The sequence below is a fragment of the Clytia hemisphaerica genome, unplaced genomic scaffold, assembly GCF_902728285.1.
Source record: "Clytia hemisphaerica strain Z4C2 unplaced genomic scaffold, Clytia hemisphaerica genome assembly, whole genome shotgun sequence".
Taxonomy (NCBI): domain Eukaryota; kingdom Metazoa; phylum Cnidaria; class Hydrozoa; order Leptothecata; family Clytiidae; genus Clytia; species Clytia hemisphaerica.
Window position 1 is genome coordinate 766,845 of NW_027103553.1, and position 20,302 is coordinate 787,146.

The 20,302-nt window shown below is 34.2% G+C and overlaps 1 protein-coding gene and 1 non-coding gene across 3 annotated transcripts in view; one reads left to right on the top strand and one right to left on the bottom strand.

Moving 5' to 3' along the window:
* The window catches only part of LOC136800381 (dedicator of cytokinesis protein 3-like), a 65,379-nt gene that overhangs the window by 16,340 nt on the left and 28,737 nt on the right, over positions 1–20,302 (top strand). For both annotated transcript variants that reach the window (XM_067057023.1, XM_067057024.1), the window contains 25 exons: positions 3,115–3,155; positions 3,855–3,910; positions 4,596–4,692; positions 4,947–5,039; positions 5,687–5,742; positions 6,214–6,546; positions 6,905–6,986; positions 7,224–7,284; positions 7,379–7,444; positions 7,785–7,854; positions 8,170–8,264; positions 9,626–9,669; positions 10,513–10,579; positions 11,009–11,062; positions 11,270–11,340; positions 11,470–11,568; positions 12,809–12,881; positions 13,092–13,195; positions 13,813–13,987; positions 14,488–14,588; positions 18,577–18,660; positions 18,991–19,091; positions 19,329–19,410; positions 19,677–19,729; positions 19,996–20,107. In XM_067057023.1, coding sequence (XP_066913124.1) covers positions 3,115–3,155; positions 3,855–3,910; positions 4,596–4,692; positions 4,947–5,039; positions 5,687–5,742; positions 6,214–6,546; positions 6,905–6,986; positions 7,224–7,284; positions 7,379–7,444; positions 7,785–7,854; positions 8,170–8,264; positions 9,626–9,669; positions 10,513–10,579; positions 11,009–11,062; positions 11,270–11,340; positions 11,470–11,568; positions 12,809–12,881; positions 13,092–13,195; positions 13,813–13,987; positions 14,488–14,588; positions 18,577–18,660; positions 18,991–19,091; positions 19,329–19,410; positions 19,677–19,729; positions 19,996–20,107 — 2,270 coding nt within the window. The remainder of the gene's footprint in view (positions 1–3,114; positions 3,156–3,854; positions 3,911–4,595; positions 4,693–4,946; positions 5,040–5,686; positions 5,743–6,213; positions 6,547–6,904; positions 6,987–7,223; positions 7,285–7,378; positions 7,445–7,784; positions 7,855–8,169; positions 8,265–9,625; positions 9,670–10,512; positions 10,580–11,008; positions 11,063–11,269; positions 11,341–11,469; positions 11,569–12,808; positions 12,882–13,091; positions 13,196–13,812; positions 13,988–14,487; positions 14,589–18,576; positions 18,661–18,990; positions 19,092–19,328; positions 19,411–19,676; positions 19,730–19,995; positions 20,108–20,302) is intronic.
* Positions 18,140–18,268, bottom strand: LOC136800421 (U6atac minor spliceosomal RNA). The gene has a single exon (XR_010845705.1). It is a non-coding gene; the product is annotated as a U6atac minor spliceosomal RNA (small nuclear RNA).

Here is a 20,302-nt window from a genome sequence, read left to right on the forward strand (position 1 = left end):
TGATTTTCTCAGCTCGTGAATAATCAATACATAGAATAGTGGCAAGGTGATTAAAAAGAAAACAAACCAAATGACATTAATGAATGTAAATATTTTCATATTTAAGAACATTGTAAGCGGATTAACACACGGGTACATGTATATCACACAAATGATAATGCGAGCTCGCTTCTTCGATAAAATACTCTCGTATTTAGCAGGCCTGGAAATCTTGATATAACTACTGATTGCGACGAAGACGATGACAAATGACGAGGATAGAATACAAACCACTTCGGCATATCTTATATAAAAAGGTTTAGTTTGTATTTTTGGATACAGTAGATAAATAAATATCTTTATTGGAATAACAACCAAGCTGAAAATCGAATCGGAAATGTTCAATGCCAACACAATTCTCTCTTGATTTCCAAACCGTACGATGTTAGCTGAACGATATTTCCACAGGCAGTACAAAGCTAGTATGTTTGTCATACCCCCAATCAATGCAATGGGAATAAAAGCAATGGTCAAATAAAATAAAGTAATTTCTTTCTGAAAAAAAGATCAAATGCTGGATAGGGTAAAAGGCAGCATGAAAATTTATACCACATTATACTAAAATAAGGATGGGGAAAAAAACAGGGTAATTAACCCTCTTCTTTTTTTCATGCAAAATAACAAACTTTTAAAGTGTCGTAATAAGTGCCACAGAGAGAATAACAATAAAACAAGGACAAAATAATCTGTTTTACTTCAATATCCAAAATGTATGAAGTCCTTTCTACGTTTTTTTTAGGTTATATCCCTAATATTTTTGGAGGTCCTATAAATTGTATTCATTTCTCTTTTAAAAAACCGTTCGTTCGTTCGTTCCGCGTTCGTTCGTTCGTTCGTCTAGTAGGGGGAAATTTGTTCGTTTTTTTGAGGTCGCTTGATTTTTTTAGTCAAAGCACTTGTTATACATTTTTGGAAAGTACAACTATAGAGGAGTCCGAATTTCGATGTTTCCAATTTTTTTTCGGACACTTTTGTGTGATTTTCGGACAAGTATGACGGTCTCAGGCAAAAATCATAGGGTTAAAAATTAATGAAAATTTTAGCTTGAGAAAACAGAGACCTGTTGTATATTTTTGGAAAGCTCTCAAAAAATTAAGATTAGAGATATATATTGCAAGTATAGGTGATTTCTGTACCTAACTCGAGAAATTATTGTTTTTCAGCCAGAAACAGCTGTTTTGTCCAGTTTTTGTGCTTTTTGAAGCTCTATATCTCGAGTCCTATCTATATCAAGGCCCCCTAACCCACTTAGCATTTTATGGGGGGGCGAACAAGGTGCACGGCTCGGGCGCTTTGATCGCTGAACGCTTTTCTCATTCCACTGATCCAAAATAAAGGGGAGACGTGTTGCACATTCTTCTTTTCTCTTTTGTTGAAATTCTTTTGCACGCGGTACAAGAAAGTTAAATGTCTCTTCTGATTGGCTATTTAAAAAAGAACAATTGGGAAACTGCACAGCCTAGCGAAAAAAGTTGAAAAGTTTCAACTCTTGTTGCGCTCGAAGCGAAAGCCTTTAAAGGTTTGATTTATGTAATTTATGCAGTAATTAAGCCGCGCGCCTTGTTCGCCGACCATAAAATGCTGAGTGGGTAAGCGGCCTTTAGGCTGCTTACATCCACTAACGGATTCGTGCTCCTTATAGAGGATGCTTAATAAGCGATATTTCCTTTGTCCAGAGATTTGCCGCCTTTAGCCGATATACGGCTAAAGACATTTTTAGCTGGCGAGGGCTTACAAATATAACATTACGTAATGTTTAAATTTTCTGTGAGGCACCAAATCATAGATTGGAAAATATATTTAGATTTCGAAAAAGAAGTAGGTTGAAGGAAGTTTGCTTGTTTTTCCTTCCTCCTTTCCTGTTTAATGTGGAGATTTTGTAAAAAATGAGAAATTAGATTTATTGAATTTAAGTGCCCTGATGTATCTTATGTGTGCACCAACAAAAATTTGCTTCATAAAACTACATTTTGATGCTTGAATTTGGACTTGAGAGTCATATTGAATATTTGTAACATTATTTCTTTATGATTCTACAAATTAAAAGCCAATTTTTTCGCCACACATACCGTCAGTTGGTAAACCCACTGCCCCCTCCCCGGATTTGTATTTTTGAGCTTCGACCGTAGAGCAGAAGGGAAAGTTTTGATAAATTTACAGACCAGATATCTTATAAAAGAAAAAGGGGAAAATAAATATACAGACTGTCCAAATTAGATTGTTTTTATCTTTCTTTCTGTTTTGTTTTTCTGGTCTTGGATTCGAATTCCGAATGTAAACATTCTATTGAAAACGTTCGAAACGATCGATTTTGCGCGCACATCAATGTCAATCAAATTATTAACTCGCCAAGATTCTGTAAAATACATCAAATTAAAAAAAACGACCCGGAAAGCGTTTGGTAGATCATTAAGCAGACCTATACTACCTGGGGTTTTGTAGAGGTCTGCGATTCAGACTACCATCTCCTCTGATATTTCTTGCTAGTTGTGTATTAAATTCCCGTCTGAGAGTTACCCCAAATCTGGGGGTAAACTGTTTCAGCAATATCCTTTTAAAAAGGTTTTGAAATCAAATGTTTTATAACCTCTGGCAAATCAAATTTAATGAAATTTATAGATCTATTTATAAAACTTACTAATCAAGCTAATTAAGTTTCTAAAACTCAAAAGACTGGAATTCTATGCACGATTAACATCCCCTATATCAAAACATAACAGAGGGGATGCGTGCAGCCTGAAAAATCTACCACTGCAAGTAGTTTTCTTAGCTAAAGATAGTAGATCAAAAAAAGCACATTTCCAATTTGCTAGCGGACATCAGTATTTTTTTCCTATCACCTTTTAACCATTCAGTGAGGAGTGGCATGATTTTTATTTGATTTTTTCCTTCTCATTATGCCATTTTGCTTCTGTGCTGGACATTATTATCTTTCTTTTTTAGTTCTATTTTTATGTGACTCTCATCATCAGGTAGGTCCATTCAGCATGTGGCTTGTTGCCTTGTTTTTATATTAATGTTGTATTATGACTTTTTAAATCCTTTGAAAAAACCTTTCCCTTCCATTAACTCTAGGATGGTTCAAAGGGAAGCTTATGCAGGATCGTTCGATAACAGTAAGTCGATAAAATTTGTCTTGCATTCAATTTGTTTATAAGCTTATAGGAATTTGTATCCGAAGAGTTTTGAATCTGGGCTTTTAGATTGACCCATATTAAAACCCATATTAAACCCCTTTTAAGTTTGTTGACTTTTGATTCATCAATAGGATGTCCTCTTTTCTTTTTTGAAAGACAAAAAGGGCGGACTCTACAACAAACTTATAAACAAACTTTTGAATTTCACATTGTTAAATGTTAAATGTTTTGGTTTTAAATAAGAGTGATATCGTTTGCTTACTCATCAATTTTAAGCTTTTTCGCATTGGATTGACACAGAGGCGGAGCAAGATTGGTCAGAAAAAGGAAAAGAAAGACATTTTTTTGCTTATACTAGCATAATATAAAAATATGCAGATACTGTCCTGATATGAAATATGTGTCTGATTTGAAACGGGAACACTTCTGTAAAAATAAAGCCTTTAAATGTGAAACATCTAAACAATTTAGTGTTTCTAGTCAAACGTCTCAATAATAGAAACAACAAAATAAATTAAAATCAGTAATAATTGTTTTCCTTTTTTTTTTCCTTTTTTTTCTAGGGGTTGTTTACAAATTTTGTAAATACCGTTTGGATCCTTTAGAGTGTAGGTCTGTATAAAGCTCAAATACAAACCCTAAGTGTATACGTTCATGATTACTCCTATTTATTTTTAGGGGATATTTCCAAAGAATCATGTCAAAGTCAAAGAAGCTAATCTGGTCAATTTTGGGTATGAATCTGTTAATATTGTTTTTCTTTTCTTACCCATTCATAAATCGATGACCTGCTATCCATTTTTAATTTTGTGCAAAAAATACAGTTTTGTTCATTTTGAATAGATGTTTTGGAGAACGCGACAGTCTTTTGAATAACTAATTACTCTAACTACTTACTTTCCCTCAGCCAATAAAATCATGTTAAATTATCTTGTCTCTAGGTAACTACTGTTGAGTAATTAGTTATTCAAAAGACCGTCCCGTTCGCCAAAACAACTATAGCTTTGATAATATTTCAAAGCTGCGAACAAACTCTCCCCCATCACATAAACAGGAGATTCCCGCATAAAGCATTTCTTCCAAAATCTTCAGCTTTTCCAGGATTTTCTCATTCTCTTCCCACATTTTCTAAAATTGCTTAGATTTTGCTTTTTTCCAAAGAAAATTTTTAATTCTTCACTGTCAAATTTCCCCTATTCCCCAGTCTTCCACAAATAAATTGAAAAATTGGTAATTTTGGAGCTGCACGAAAGGTATTTTAGTTGCGTTTTCTCAAAATTTCTCATCGAAAATTGGTTTACACGGGAAAATTTTGCCCAACTTTCCCCAAATTTTGAATGTTGGGAAAAATACGACTTAACAAAACTACTTTGGTGAAGAAAATTTGGCTTATGTGTTGGCTATTTTATTTCTTTACAGAAAATTTGAAGAAGTAATTCCAACATTAGAACCTGTTATTGAAGAGTCAACTTCAGTGCTTAGAGAATGGGGATCTCTTTCCAAAGACCTTTTCCTGGTAAATCTCATCAAATTTCATACTTTTTTAATAACAATGAATAATGTGATATTTATCTCAACTGGATTCTCAAAATCATTTACCATTATAGCACAATCTTACTGCTTTTGGTTTGATTGTTTGATCAAAATGTGTATGTTATGTGTAATTTTTCAACATTTTTCTTGACATCTTAAAACAATTTCTTAATTTTTTTTTCTTCAATATTCATAGCAAAAGTTTCAATCTGTATGATTGATTTCTCCTTTTCATAGGAAAGGAGCCTTTCTATCTTTCAAGTATTGAAAGCAACTATGAATACATTGATGGAAAATCGAAGGGAGATAATATTTGGGAAATTAACACAGGTACTTTTGTTGTTGCTCGCTTGAGTTGAAAGTCTGCTTTTTATGTAAATAGTCTAAAGCTTTTATTGTATAGGATACATGGTGATCTGTAACCGAATTAACTGGATTCAAAATTTTCTGTTTTAGCTAAATTTTGAAAAATTGCTAAGAATAAAGTTTCTCTTTTTCTTTTATCCTTTGAAGGGGGTTAAAGAGCACATTCTCTCAAAATTTCAAGCTCCTAGCACTTTACAATCCGGAATTATCTTGATTCCGATTTAGAGGGATCCCACCCATAGCCCGAAGGGCTATATATCGTGCTTTTGCTGAAAAGTGTGCCGAGGTTAGGTAGGATATTACAATATAATTTAAGCGCTTGACCAACCAGAAGCTTCGCGGGTTTTCGAAAACAATAGCAGCAATATTTTTTGCGATATTCACTTTTTTTTGCTTGGAAGAGCTTCTAGCTTCTGCCGTGACTTCATGTGCCAAATTTTATCTCGTTATGGACACCAATTTTAGAGATAATCCCGATTTTTTAAAGTTCAACAGAAAGATTGCCGTGATAATGCCTACCTTTTTTAAAACTGAAATTTTATTATTTATTTTTGATTTTAAATATTATATTACAATTATATTGTTAAATTTTAAATATTTTTAACTTTTAGGATCAACAAAAAGAACTGAAAGAAAAAATTACGGACAAAATCGATTCAGTAAATAAGTAAGTCCATTCTTCAAAACATAGCACTTATCATGGTTTAGCCCTTCACCTAAGAATTTAGGTCCCCTCTGAAATCTAGGTACCCCCTTCAAATCAGAGATTGATAGAATCCCCCTAGATTTGCTAGATGCACCCACATTTCGGGTACCTGTACTGATTATTGTTTTGATTATTGTTGTTTTTAAATAAATTATTGGCAGGCGAAATTGTTTTAGATTTTTTGGTACCCCCTAAAATCTTTTAAGGAAAGTTTTAAATGTAGCCCTCTCCCTGCAGGCTAGGACTATGCATAAATTACCATTTCAACTCGAATCTTTTCCGTAACCACATACAAGCATCTAAGCGCTTAAGCAGAACTCTAGGAGGGTTTTGTAGAAATACTCCACCAGAAACACTTTTTAGAAGCTGAGAAACTATCAGTATAAAATAATGTGTTTCAATTTTTTTTCAGTTTTTTGTTTTGTTTTCCAGGAAGCTGAATTTGGATTTAGTTCCTCGCATTGATGGTGAAATCATTGAAGGAGACAGTGCTAGTGTTGTGGAATTATACCAGGTGCACTTGGAAAGTTCGAAACGCATTTCACGCAGCAAAGCCAAGAGCAAAAGGAACTCAAGTGCAAGTGGACAACACAACCAAGAGAAACGGATGTCAATTTATGGGACACTCAGCAAACGACCACCACCTCTAAAGACACCAACTTCTCATCATTTCTTTATTGCCTTCAAAAGTTTTATTTGTAATATTGGTGAAGCTGCAACACTTCTGTTCGGTCTCTATGATAAATCAACTGGGAAATATTTGAGGTTATTTGAGGACTTTGCTTCTTATAATAGTCTTATCTGCGAAAAATTTGTTATTTTTTCTTTTATATAATCTCTAACATTGTTTAATCTAAATAAGGTTTGAGTTTATAGACCCAGTGATATTCATATTGGAAGTTTATCATGGCTTGGATCACGAGATTTACGTTTGGCTACGTTTCGAGAGATTCTTCTCCCATCATTGGGCAATGTGGAGGATGTTTTCCCCACTATTTGTAGACCTTCTGATTACCCATAATTATCAAGTGTAATTTCTAACATTGTTTTTGGTGTAGGCTTTGAATCATGGAGCGAGTTTACACTACCGAAAATGACATCCTTATGAAATGTTACTTTTTAGTGAAAAATTCGTTGTGAAGCTTACCAAACTTGGTATGCCAGAAGAGATAGAACTTCTAGGGAAACAATTTGGAATATTCCAGGTTTGTATCAATAATTCAATGGAAAAAATATCTATCTGCTTGACCAGCACACTTAATCGAATGTTGTATGCTTTAGTCAATGGTTTGAAATTTCGCGACTTCTATATTGGTACCCTTGCATTTTTTTCGTGGCAACATTTTTTTTTTGTTTTTTTTTTATTTGTAGTTTGCAAGTACCAAAATTTTAATTTAGAAACCCCTCTTTTGATTAATGTAGCTGTTTTGCCATTATTTCAGGATTTGACAAATGGCGATCTCACAAGAGGGATCTATTTGATATGCAAAATTTTCCGTGAAGGTAAAAGTCATTTTAGATCTTTAAAATATCATTCCAAGATAAAAAGCTTTTCTATCTCGAAATTCTTTCCTTTCATTTTTCTTTTCTTTTGTAGGGAAACTTATTGACTCTTCGAAGAAGCATGCAAATGCTGAGTATAGGAGACCTTTTGGCGGAGGAGGTAAGTTACTGGTTTGTTTTGATTCCTTTTTTTTTTGTATTTTTTTTGAATAAGAGTGATATCATTTGCTTACTCATCAATTTTATTTCACAAGCTTTCCCACGTTGGATTGACACGGATGTGGAGCAAGATTGGTCAGAAATAGGAAAAGAAAAACATTTTTTGCTTATATCAGCATAATATAGGCATAATAATAATAGGCAGACACTGTCCTGATATGAAATATGTGTCTGATATGAAACGGGAACACTTATGTAAAAAAAAAACCTTTAATCCTGTGTATGATGGCAAATTAATCAGATGTTGGCAACTAAATTGAATATTTATTATGTGTTTTTAGTGATGGATGTCTCAAACATTCTTCTCAGTGACTTAGAAGATGAAAAAGAATTGTATATTCCAATGTTTGCGTAAGTTGCTTTGCATAATTGGCTGTGAACTCAACATAGTGAGAACAATGTGTCTGGCACAAGTCGCTCCTTCATCACATAATATATTTAGAAAATTCAATCAAGTAGCTCTTCGATGGAAACTTGGCTTCTAAAATTGCGACAAATGTCATAAGATGATGTGATTCGTGTGTTTAAAGTGGCTGAACTTAATAGCTAGTGGGGTTCTTACAAAAGGACGGCCAGAAGGAGGCCAGTGTTTATATAGGTTGAACAGCTTACCCCTGCAGGACCTTGAATAAAATTTTATACTTCATCGCTTCTTTTTTGTTTCAGTGCCAATAATGAGCAGGACTTTCATTTGCTGGAAGACCTTATTATCAGAAAACAAACTAATAAATACAGCTCATTCGGATCGAATGCAAATTTCAGTAAGTCTCTTGTAATATTTGCTTTCAGGGTTCTCGTTCCTTCATTTTTAATGGGGATGCAGCAGGGAGGATTTACGAAATAAGAGATTTCCACTTTGCAGTGATCAAAGTTCTTCCGTCTCAGTTACAAATGTTTATTTAGCAAGAAATAGTAATTTTATTCTCTAGGACATGGCTGGAACCCCCCCCTGGCCGCAGGGGGGGGGGGCTAAAAGGTCGAGCAGCGATTGGTACCTGATTTTAGCCTGTGGCTAGGGGGGACTAACCATGTTAGGGGTCACCTAAATTTTTTCAGATAGACCTGGGGGCTACATTCTATGTTTGGTGATTGAATTATAAGCAGCCTACCAGACCATAGGTTGGCATTTCTCAACTTATATTTTAATCTAAGCAATGCTCAAAAACTGACAATTTGGTATCTAATATATTATCTGCAGTGCCGTAGCATGGGGGGGGGCAAGGGGGACTATAACCCCAATAATTTTTTCAAAAATGGTTATTTTGCAAAGTTTTTCTTTTTGAATTTGTCATAATTGTCTTATAAGTGCATGCTTTGAGTGCATTTTCAAGCAATCTAGAGCTCAAATTTTCAAAATTTCCCCCCTCGGGCCAAACCATGGTTGGCCCTCGCGGTATCACTAAACTTCAGCCCCCTAATATGAAAATGCTTCCTACGGCACTGATCTGTAAAAATTCTTTAATCATTTTGCATTTACTTAGATAAAAAATCTGTCGGCAAGGGATCTGCATCCTGACTTGATAATCTGGCAGTAACCTTCAGTACTTAACTTATCTCTAATTTCTTAGGGCATTTATTCTATTTAGCAATAAGCTAAACTAACTGTTGTATTTGTTTGATAGTTTGAGAAGGATTTTCGAAAGAATTTGACGTGTCATTGGCTTAGGGGTCACCAAAAATATTTGGCAACCAGGGGTTACCTAAATCTTAGGTGTCACCTGAATTCTTAGGGGGCACCTAAAACCTGCTGCCAAGCCATGTAGGATAATTACATCAAAGTTTTAAAAATTGGATTTCAAGCAGGATTTGCATATATTTTGTATATACATAGTATGACGTTCATGTATTTTTATTTTTCAACCTATTTTAGATAGATATATACTTTCGCTGTATAATAGGCATTTTAAGAAAATCCTGAGTTGTTTTAATTAAAAAAATTTTGTGCCTTTCTAGCAAATCTAGGGGGTAAAAGATCTGAAAATTTTCTGGCCCTCCGCCCCAACCATGGTGGGGCCTGCGGGTGTCACTGTATACTAAAATATCTCTATCAATAAATTTTCCGTCTCACAGAAAAAAACTGCTTTGACCACTGACTTTAGATATTCCACGTTTGTTTTATTAGGTGTATGCATAGACGTCAAACTCTTTCACGGTGATGTTGAAAAGGTAACTTATTATTACATCATTCCTTACATTAAACAGAAGCAATAATTTTTTTCTCAAGTAAAACTACATAATTGAATATTTTACAAACCGATCCAGGTACCTTGAACTATAATCTAACAAATAGCCTTTTTAGATGGGATGATAATACATAATCAACTCTAACACAGCAAGGTAAATGGATTTGAGTTTATCAGGGTAGTATGACGTCAAATAGATCTTTATCTCAAAGTATGTCATTCGACCTGGGGGCTACTAGGTTTGCGAGGTGACGGTTATTTCCGAACCAAAAATCGAAAATCGACCATTAAAAAGAGGAAAAATTTGTGTTTTTGGGACTCTAAGAGGGACTTTCTCAAAATTTTTATCGGTTTTCATTCGATTTTTGTCCAAATTTTGGAAAATCACGACCCTTTGAGAGACCCGGGCATTCGACCCATCCCTCGAGAAGAGCTGATAGATTGGTAGCAAGAGTGTCAGCTGTGATGTACAACCTCCGTTTAACAAGTTTTCACTACACTTATACAAACGCCTTATTGCAAACAAATCTTCGTTGTGGCTCGCTTTTATCGCATCCAAATAGATTCTAGTATTTCCCTCGCAATCAAAACGACAATTTATCGTTTCTGATTGTTTTGATAAAATAAAGCCTTCCAAACAAAGAGAAAAAGTTTGTCGTTTTTAATTGCTGCTTGGAATAACGTAGATGTTTTTGCCTTTGATAACCCTTTATTACCTTGGAATACGAAAAGTCTTCGGCAAAGGCGAGCATTGTTTCTACCGAGTTTGTTTGCAGCTATGCTAATAGTATACATCTTCAAATATTTGACAATGCTTGATTTTCAGGTACTGAAAGAGAAAAGCGGAGGTGCATTAACACAGAGGCTTGGCTTTCCTGAAGTCATTCTTCCAGGTAAGTTCACAAGCAGAATAAATTGTTGAGATGAGTTGAATTGAGATGTTTTTAGGCTTATATTTTATTATATACTTAATATATACATTAATTCATTGCATTTTCTGTATAGTTTATCCGTTTTTACTTGTATTGCATGTCATTCTGGTCTTTAAAGCTTTTTTCACCTTGAAGGGTGGGGAATTTCCCTAGGCTTACGTGTTTAAATTGTTACGTGTTTTAAGGCCTTATGTAAAGTTTGCTTACGTTCAAAAAGTTTTGAACGGAAGGAAAAGTCACATAAGACCCTCTTAATCAACAAAAACTCTACATAATGTTGGGGAAATTCCCAAAAGACAGCCTTACGAACAATTTCCCGTAAGGTCTAAAGTAAAATTTTACGTGCATGTGAAAAAAGCTTAAAAATTATTATTTTCCTATCTATCATAGGTTATGTCAGAAATGACTTCTATGTCACACTTTCCAAAGCAGACTTGGAAAAGGGTGAGTGATGTCACTGTTTGCCTCATATTTATATCAATTTTAATGTATATCACTTGGTCCAAAAATATTGTATTTACACTGTAAATTAAAAAAAAGCGAGTGATGGATACATTGAGGTTTTAATCTACAAATGCGAGAGTTCCGATTTAGAGACTAGATTTATGACATGGTCATTGTATGTAATGATTTTTCTCTTATTTACTTCAGGTTCAAAGTCTGCTGGAAAGAATATTGAAGTTGCATTATGTGTGGTATCTGACAAAGGACAGATCTTCAATGTGAGTTATATTAAAGAACGTAGATTACTCCACAAAACAATTATTTGAGGATCGCTTTCGTCATTCTTGCCAATGCTTTCATTGCTTGAAACGAAAGTGACTTATTGATATTGAAATTTGTTTCCGTAGGATTGTATGTCTATCGGTTCTGGAGGGAAGCCCATGTCTGAATATCGCTCCTATGTCCTCTACCATACAAACTCGCCACACTGGAACGAACGCATCAAGGTATAAGATTTAAAGAAATCAATGTAAAGTTACTCAAGACTCTTTATCGAGTCTGTGCGTTTGTTCTCAGACAGGGACCAGTCGCTGGAGTTGTTTTTTTTTTGCTGAAAATGGAACCGACTTTTGGAGAAATTTCTACCCTGTCAGACGAGATTCGGCAAGCTTTTAGCTACAAAATAATATATAAAAAAAAGGACACTGACCTCGCATTCCGTTTTGTCTGAATGAAACTGATTTTTGGAAACAGAGTCTATACTTGACAGTAATTCGAGACTTTCTTCTATTAGTCGAATATTCTTTTATTAAGGTATGTGTACACCTTTTTTCCGATTTTTTGTCAAAAAAATTTTTTTCAGTCAAAGTGGAAGAAAAGTTACTGGATTTCATTTTGGTAAAATCTGATTACTCAAAAATGATTACTCAAATAAACAGCAATTATCTCGTTAAAAATTTCAAATTGATGTAGAAAAAAACGAAATTTTACCACACCATACTACTTTTAACGAAGTTAAAGTCACCCATATAGCATTTAGATATCGACTTCATTCTTTTTTTTATGAGATTCCCAAAAGATCAAACTTAAAAAGTGTCTTGGGATTTTATTTCTAACCGAGTTGTTTTTCCTCAATTTACAGATAACTGAAAAAATCACATTTGAATTTACTTTTTTATCGATATTTTTACAGAATTTAGGATTTAAAGAGTTAGAGTCAATCCCAAAAAGAATCCTAAGACACTTTTTTAGTTCAATCTATTGGGAACATAATATCGAAATTATTTTTTCAAAATTCAAAAGCTATGGGTGACTTTAACTTCTTTGAAGTAGGTAAGGTTAAAATTCTTAAGATTTTAATTATATCCTGCCCAGTTTTTTAAATTCCGCTGAAACTTTTACCATTAGAAAGAGAATATTATTGGCTTTCAGAAAATATATACTTTTGATACATAAAAATTTGTTGTCTTAAAGATATGATCAATTAAAGAGAATGTGTCAAGAAAGGTGAACACATACCTTAATAGACGATATCGGCTTAACGAAATTTTCCCCGAATGATTACCCATAATGCATTGCGCAAAAAAATTCAGTAAGTCAATATTGTCCGTGAATTTTTTTGCGCAATGCATCATGGGTAATCATTCGGGGAGAATTCGGAAAGCCGATATCGTCTATTAAATAAATTATACAATGTTTTTCCTTGAACCATATATTTTTCTTTAAAATTATCGCTTTAATTTTTAGGTCTGTCTACCAATAGAACAGTTCCATAAAGCTCATTTACGGTTCACATTCAGTCATTGCTCCAGAAACGAAGGTAAAGTCTTTTGCAAAACCTTTTCATGTAGACGGCTACAAGTAATAAAAAGCTGTCTCGAGTTCATTTCCTTATTGTGCAATCTAGTCTAAAAAAAAATTAGAGTTTCATTTGGTATCCTCGCAAAAGAAGACATGACTTTTTATTTTGGTTTGTTCTTTTTGTACAGACACCATTTTATTTCTTTTTTGGTTACTTTTTTGGTCTCAGGGAAAGTCAAAGGGGAGCGAATATTTGGTTTTTCCTTCATCAAACTTTTGAAAGCAGATGGAACGGTGACGAGAGATGGACCTTATGAATTATTCATCTACAAGGTTTCAAATTGTTCATGAAATTTTATACTGTATCAAATTTTCCTGTGGACTAAGCCCTCCCTTTTTATCTCTTTATATGATATTACGTTCACTCGAAGCTGTTTCGCCTTTTTCCTTTTTGAAGCCCTCAAAACGACCTATTGAAAAGCAAATATTTTGTTAGAGCTCTCAATATATTCGCAAACATCTGATCACTTGATTTCCAATCTCAAATTTCTAATTATTTCAACAACAAAAAAAAATTCGATGTAAAAAAATTTCTGAATTACCCTCTGTCTCCTTTTCCAATTTAAAGGTTTTATTTTTACATAAGTGGTTCCGTTTTATATCAGACACATATTTCATATCAGGACAGTGTTTGCCTATTGTTATATTATGCTGATATAAGCAAAATATGTTTTTCTTTTTCTTTTTCTGACCAATCTTGCTCCACATTCGTGTCAAATCAATGTAAAAAAGCTTGTGAATTAAACTTGATGAGTAAGCAAATAATATCACTCTCATTTAAAAACAAAACCTTTAAATTTTTTCATGAGGCTCGAAAATCTTTTAATCAATTTAAGAATCTTATACCAAACTTTTGCATACCTAATAAAATGTTCTCCCTCCCTCTATAGTTCGACAATTCGGTGGATTTTATGAAGGTGCAATCGTACCTTCGTCTACCCGCAAATAAGGATGAACTTGCTGTAATGGAATCAAAAGGAGTTGTCTTCGCTGGGCCTGCACGAAATCCTAAGGAATGCTTAAGCATTCGAACTTATTTGTGCTCAACAAGATTAACTCAAAATAGTACGTAATCACGATTTATCTTTTGTATAAAAATATACTGAAGCTTACATAATTATTGTAACTATTTGAAATTTGAAAGACTTCTTTTCAATCTTGTCCTTGGTAGAATTCATTCAACGTTTAGCCTCTTTTTTGGCCGTTACCTCACAGAAATTTTTAAGACTACCTTATTGGAACTAATTTTTGCGGGAATTAATTTTAGCGTTTTTCGCGGTTTTTTGGCAAAACCGCGAAAATCTGAACCCTCAAAATACAATTTTTTCCAATTATTTATCGAAAAATTTGAAAAATCCCTAGGAAAATGAAAGAAATTTATCCAAAAAACGGGAAAACCGCGAAAATTAAATCCCACGAAATTCAAATTTTCCGATTTTTTTTCGACTGCGAATATTAGTTCCCGCGAAAATTAGTTCCAATAAGGGAATACACCAAGAGAATAACCACCCTGTGTTCCTCCCTTGAATTTGACCTGACTCATCTTCCTCTTCCTGCCATTTCAGCTGACATCATCAATTTTTTCCAATGGAGAAACTTAGAAGAGAAGGATGTTGTGCAGGCTTTGGATGCTTTTCTCAAAGTGTCACCAGAGGAAATCGTCAAGGTATCCTTTTTTATGCGATTTAAATATGGTTTTCCTAATGGAAAAGGGGCATTTTATTTTGGGAGGGCTTAATTATTATGATTTCTGAAAATTTATCCCCACCTCTGTAGTTTGAATGGATAAAAAAAGAACAGGTAAAATTTATCAAAAATGAGCTACCAGTAATTTAATTTTCCATGACATCTTTTGGACATGCAAACACTGAAATTGTCAAATTAATCCCACTATAAAAAAACAAAAAATTTACATATTTTTTGTTGTAATATATACATGAGTAGACTAAGTCTTTCCTAAAGTTAACGATTTTTTTAATTAGAATTTCGAGTCTAATTGTTCAAGCATGAGCTCAGTTTTAATGCTCGGTTCAAAGATTTTATTTTTGCAGCCTGGTCCTGCTTCTTCCTCAAGCGTCTGTGAGTCAATACTCACTCCACAGAAATCTAATTCTTTATCGCAAGTCTTGTAATGTCCTTTTACAAACTCTGGTGGTTCCGAAGAGATCGGCTGGTGATGGAATTTATTGGGTGATTTTTCTGTCAATGGTTCTTTCATTTCATCTCTGACATTATCATTTTCGTCTTTTTGATGACACCTCGCTTTTTTGCAACCGCGTTTCACATCGATACAAGATCGCCGGAAATCTTTTGAAAACATTACGGAGATAACGCCAGCCATTATGGAGTTAATCGAAGCCAGAACGTGCGTCAGAACGATGACACGTGAAGTGACGGAAAGGTTATTACTGCGAGAGATTGTAACAGAGAATTTGGGTAGCCAGAAAACAGTGGTAAAGAGAGAAACGAGGAAGGTGACTTTCATTTCTTGGCGTAAGAACTTCTTTCGTTTGACGGAGCATTTCATTTGCCCTCTCCATACATATACAGCAACATATAAAATGAGCACGAACGATAGCACCATGCAAATCATGTTAATTACAGCCGAAATCTTATACTGTCCTTCATTCTCATTAAGTGGGTGACCTGTAAACGCGTTACATATTGAAACGTTCTTCCCTGTCAAATCATCGTTTGACGGATTGGATTTAAAACTATAGATACCGTGAAGGACTGTCGACATTGCCCAAACAATGAATGAGAAGATGATGACGATTCTAGGTGGTAAGCTCTTACGTTGAATTGTAATATAATAGCGATCGATGGATAGAATTAGGAGTGAAAAAACAGCAACAGATGAGCAAGCATTTTCAAAGAGTGATGACCATTGACAAACGCTGGTAGCATATTTCCAATCAGGCCAATGTTGTATGATATTTAGACCGGTCACCGGATAATGAAACACGTCCAATAGAGCGTTACTCAAGAAGACATTGAACAGGATGAGAAATAGATTACGCGATGATAGTTTTCTGTAACAACATATAACAAATAATGCCAGAATGTTGAGACAGGAGCCGGTTAGAAAAACACCTGTTGTCACGATCCCTGTGTACGCTTTCACTGTTGTCGGTAGTTCCATCATTGCGGTAGATTGGATTGTTCAAGTTTCTTGGCCGATTGATTTTGTTGGATCGCTGGAAGTCGTTTGTAATGACCTCGTTTCTTTACGAACCTGTGCCCGCTCGCCTGTCTTTGTTGGGCTTCTGTGAAAACAAAATGCTTCTCTGAATAACAGATGGTGGATGGAGAGAAGATTTTGTGCAATTAGCTGCTTTTATACCAGATTGAGATTATTTTCCAAGAAAATCTTTTAAGCATTGATCTCTGAAGAATCGTGTCAGTCGTTACCAAGAAAAAGTCTACTTCTGCTTCTTTTTCACTTTTCTTTTCGTTTTTTGTGCTATTTGTGTAGCTGTTCTGTTATTCTTTCAACTTTATTTACTTTTTTCTATCAGAAAATATTTCTTCTTTTTTATTGATCCATCATTTTGATATCTTCATTCCCTTCACACTGCTCAGCCCCATTGTTTTTCTTTATATACTCTCTATAATTAAATTTTTTCATATATTTACTATCTTTCAATTTTCATTGTGTCCTTTCACATACTATGGAACAATATAGAATGAAAAAAACGAAAATTGAGACATTTTCTACAGCGAAATTTTCTTCTTCATTTTCAAATCTACCTAGCAACGTACGATTTATCCCTTTCGTCCAATCAGATTGCTTGTTTGGCTATTGAAACTCTTACAGTCTGTAAGATTACAGTATATTCCATACTCCCGTCTACAATGTAATATCAAGTCGAAAAATATTTTTGTTCTTCTCGTCAATCCCTCTATTCTCAAAGAAATTTAATATTACCGGTGTGGAATTTTAAAAATAATTTCATTTTTTTTGTATTTGTATTTTTTTCAGTTTTCTCAGAAAACTTTCTCTTTTTTGCGCATTTCTGTTATCAAAAATTCCATCTACCACAATTCCTTCATCCCTCACAATTTCCAGTCATTATAAAAAAATACACTGTACAAAAGACTAGCCGAGTTGTTTATGGCTTTGCCCAGCTTGACAGATACTTGCTTCTTTTCCAACTATCAAAATAGTATTGACAAGGTACATCATTTAATAGCAAGTCGTCTTTGATAATATAATTGTTCAGTGTTTTTCAATTAAAAAAAAGCTAGTTGAAAAAAAATCTCAGAACGATTCTAATATTTTTCTTTGATAGATATAATAATGAAAGGTATAAAAAGACGTGTTAATTTTGTTAGATCTGATGTGAAACTTCAATTCACTTATTAGAAAATCGAGCTCCCTTGGTTTGGAAAAACTGCAGGTGCTATGTCGAGCTCCAAATATTATGTTCTCGTATTTTCTCAAAAATGTGAAAAATCCTTCTTCTTTCTTTTAAAATACCATCAATACAATATCTGTAATATAATATTCGCAATATTCGGAACTTATTTATGAAGTCTCACTTCTAATAAATGTTTCCGTTTCATATCAGACACATATTTCATATCAGGACAGTGTCTGCCTATTATGCTGATATAAGCAAAAAAAATGTTGTTCTTCTCCTTTTTCTGACTAATCTTGCTCCACATCCGTGTCAATCCAATGTGAAAAAGCTTGTGAATTAAAAGTGATGAATAAGCAAACGATATCACTTTTATTTAAAAACAAAAACCTTTAAATGTCTCTAATAACTGTTCTAGTTATTCAAATGTTAATTTTAACCTTGTGTTGCTCTTTCTTTGTGTTTTAAATATAGATTACGCGTAGTCATCTTGAAAGACATGCCGGGATTTTATGCTTACTTAATAGTCGATCTTCTCATTAAAATTAAAATCCTGTATTCATTCATTGTGGTCTTTTATACTTTGTAGTCTACTTCCTTTGCTTAACGATTGCTTCTGAAAAAACTTTACTTCCTCTTCGCTTACGGTTTCCCTAATTTCATTGAAAAATTGTATTGTCGTAGATGCTTAGTTGATTTAAACCTCTGCTTTTCTATTTTAACATTGCAGCCATCCTTGCATTCTCCAATTAATGCTTCTACATAACCTGCCGGTTTTTATTAGAGGATCTCTAGTCCTCGTTAATCTCATATACCATGAATATTAGCTTCCCGTGTCAATTTCCCTCCTCTCATCTTAAATTTGGTTAGATGTCACGAAGTAAGTGACACAGCCTTAACCATGTGTGTTGTGGTTGACAGACTCAAAGATCTGTTCTCGTCCTTATCGAGGGAGATGCTAACCTTCTCTCGGCTCATACAACACGCTCTTTGTAATGGCAGGAATATGATGATACTAGAACACATTTGGTTTATTTTCACTTGTGGTTCCGAAAATAGACCGTTTTGTGGAGCAATCTTGAATAAAAAATTTAAAAAGATTACGAGTCTTTTTCAAATCTCTTTAATCAAGAATGAACATAAAATTTCTTGAAGGGTAATGATTATTGATGATAAATTAAAAGGTGACTGGGTAATTAGGGTAATTATACTTCGTTAAGTGCCTATATTAGTCATTCCCCTCAGTTATTTATTTAATTCCGAGGACTTTAATTTTCCTGTCTCTCTGTTCAGTTCCTTCAGGATGTATTTGATGCATTGTTCAAGATTTTATCAGAACTTCAAGGGGACATTGGCTTCAAAGTCTTCGAAGCTGTGGTAAGTTGGTTGTTTGATTTGGAAATGACATTTAAGATGCTTATCCTCCAAGAATTACTAGTTTGGTTTTTGAATTGTATTTCGTCTTTTAGTGGATAATCTAATTACGAAACACTGAACTAAGTGTACAATAGAGGCCTTATAACTCAAATGTCAAACAGGTTTTCTGGCTCTTTCAGGTAACAAGTCCCTTATAAACAATTCTCTATACTTCGAATTTTCCACACCTTAAATGAATTTTAGTCCCTGGTGCGTGTTATGGAGTCCAGTTATGGAGAACCAACTGTATAATCATTTTTTCCTCATGTTTTACACTTTTTACTGAAACAGGTTTCGATCACGAAGATTGTTGAAGAACCGAAATACAACCCTTTCAAATCCACTCTCAATTCCTACATCGATGAACACTTTAGTGCTGCTCTGGCTTATCGGTTAGTGACACCTCCTATGTTGCTTTTTGTAAAGCTATTCATTTTATCAGGAATATGATTGAATTAGCTTGGAAACGAGACTAGTCCTTTTCATTTCTCGAAGAATCGAAAGAATGTATCGACAAACATTTTCTGTATGACTTGAGTTGGAGAGGAACATTAGCGAAATAAGGATGGTCTGATTAAATCGTTAAAAGTGAGGTATATCAAATGAAATTGTCATTTTTCCCATTTCAGCTCACTAGCAAACAACCTCTGTTTGATGTTACAACACCATCACAAACAAAAGAACAGAACCAATCTTGCCTATGCTGTAAAAGTAAGCTTCAATAAACATCTTTCGTATCAACGTTGCAGTGACCATTTTGTAGAATTAGCTAACTAAGACCATGTTCGCACGTGACGGTTCCGTTTCGCTCCAAAACAAAATGAAGCCATTCTATTGATTAGAAGTGACGTAACACTTGAATGTAACCAATAGAATGGCAGTAAAAATTAACTCTCCAGTATTATGTTGATCGCTAGAAAAATCTATGGCTTTGATATCAAGTTGCATTATTCTAAAAATTTCTATTCTTTTTTTAGAGTTTGACATACATTTTCAAAATGATCATTCGCTCATACCAACTCAACTTCAGGTTTGTTTGAAATTCTAATGATAATGACAACTTTTCATTTATCACATTGATTCACCACCATAAATCTGGGATTCTCAGAGTTGCTTCCGTGATTCGTTCAGCTTATCAATAGCTGAATAAACCGACCGTAAACTCCGTGAAAACAATCGAATAACTTATGATAAAATAACTACAGAGTTCACGTAAAATGAAAAATTGCGTGGGTATTTTGCACTCTTTTTTAAAACGACTAGTAGGAGAGTGAAAATTTCTTCGGTATTTTACAGTGCCACACAGAACATTGTTGTTTTGATGGAAGTAAAAGAACTTTTGGATCAGATCTTCAATTGTATGGTCAAATTGGTAGCAGCTCCTGGTGACGCTCTCAATGAAATAAAGGTGAGTTGTTTCCACTGACCTTTATATATCCCTGGATTATGTTACTCAATGCCGGCCAAGCAAAATATTAAGATCGGAGTATTTTTTTAATTGATACCCGCGGAGAGAGCGCTAGATCTAGTTTCGCTTGTACACCAATGATGTAGCGCCGTTTGTCGTTAGGCAAAGTTTCAAACACTACAATGGCTTCTTCGC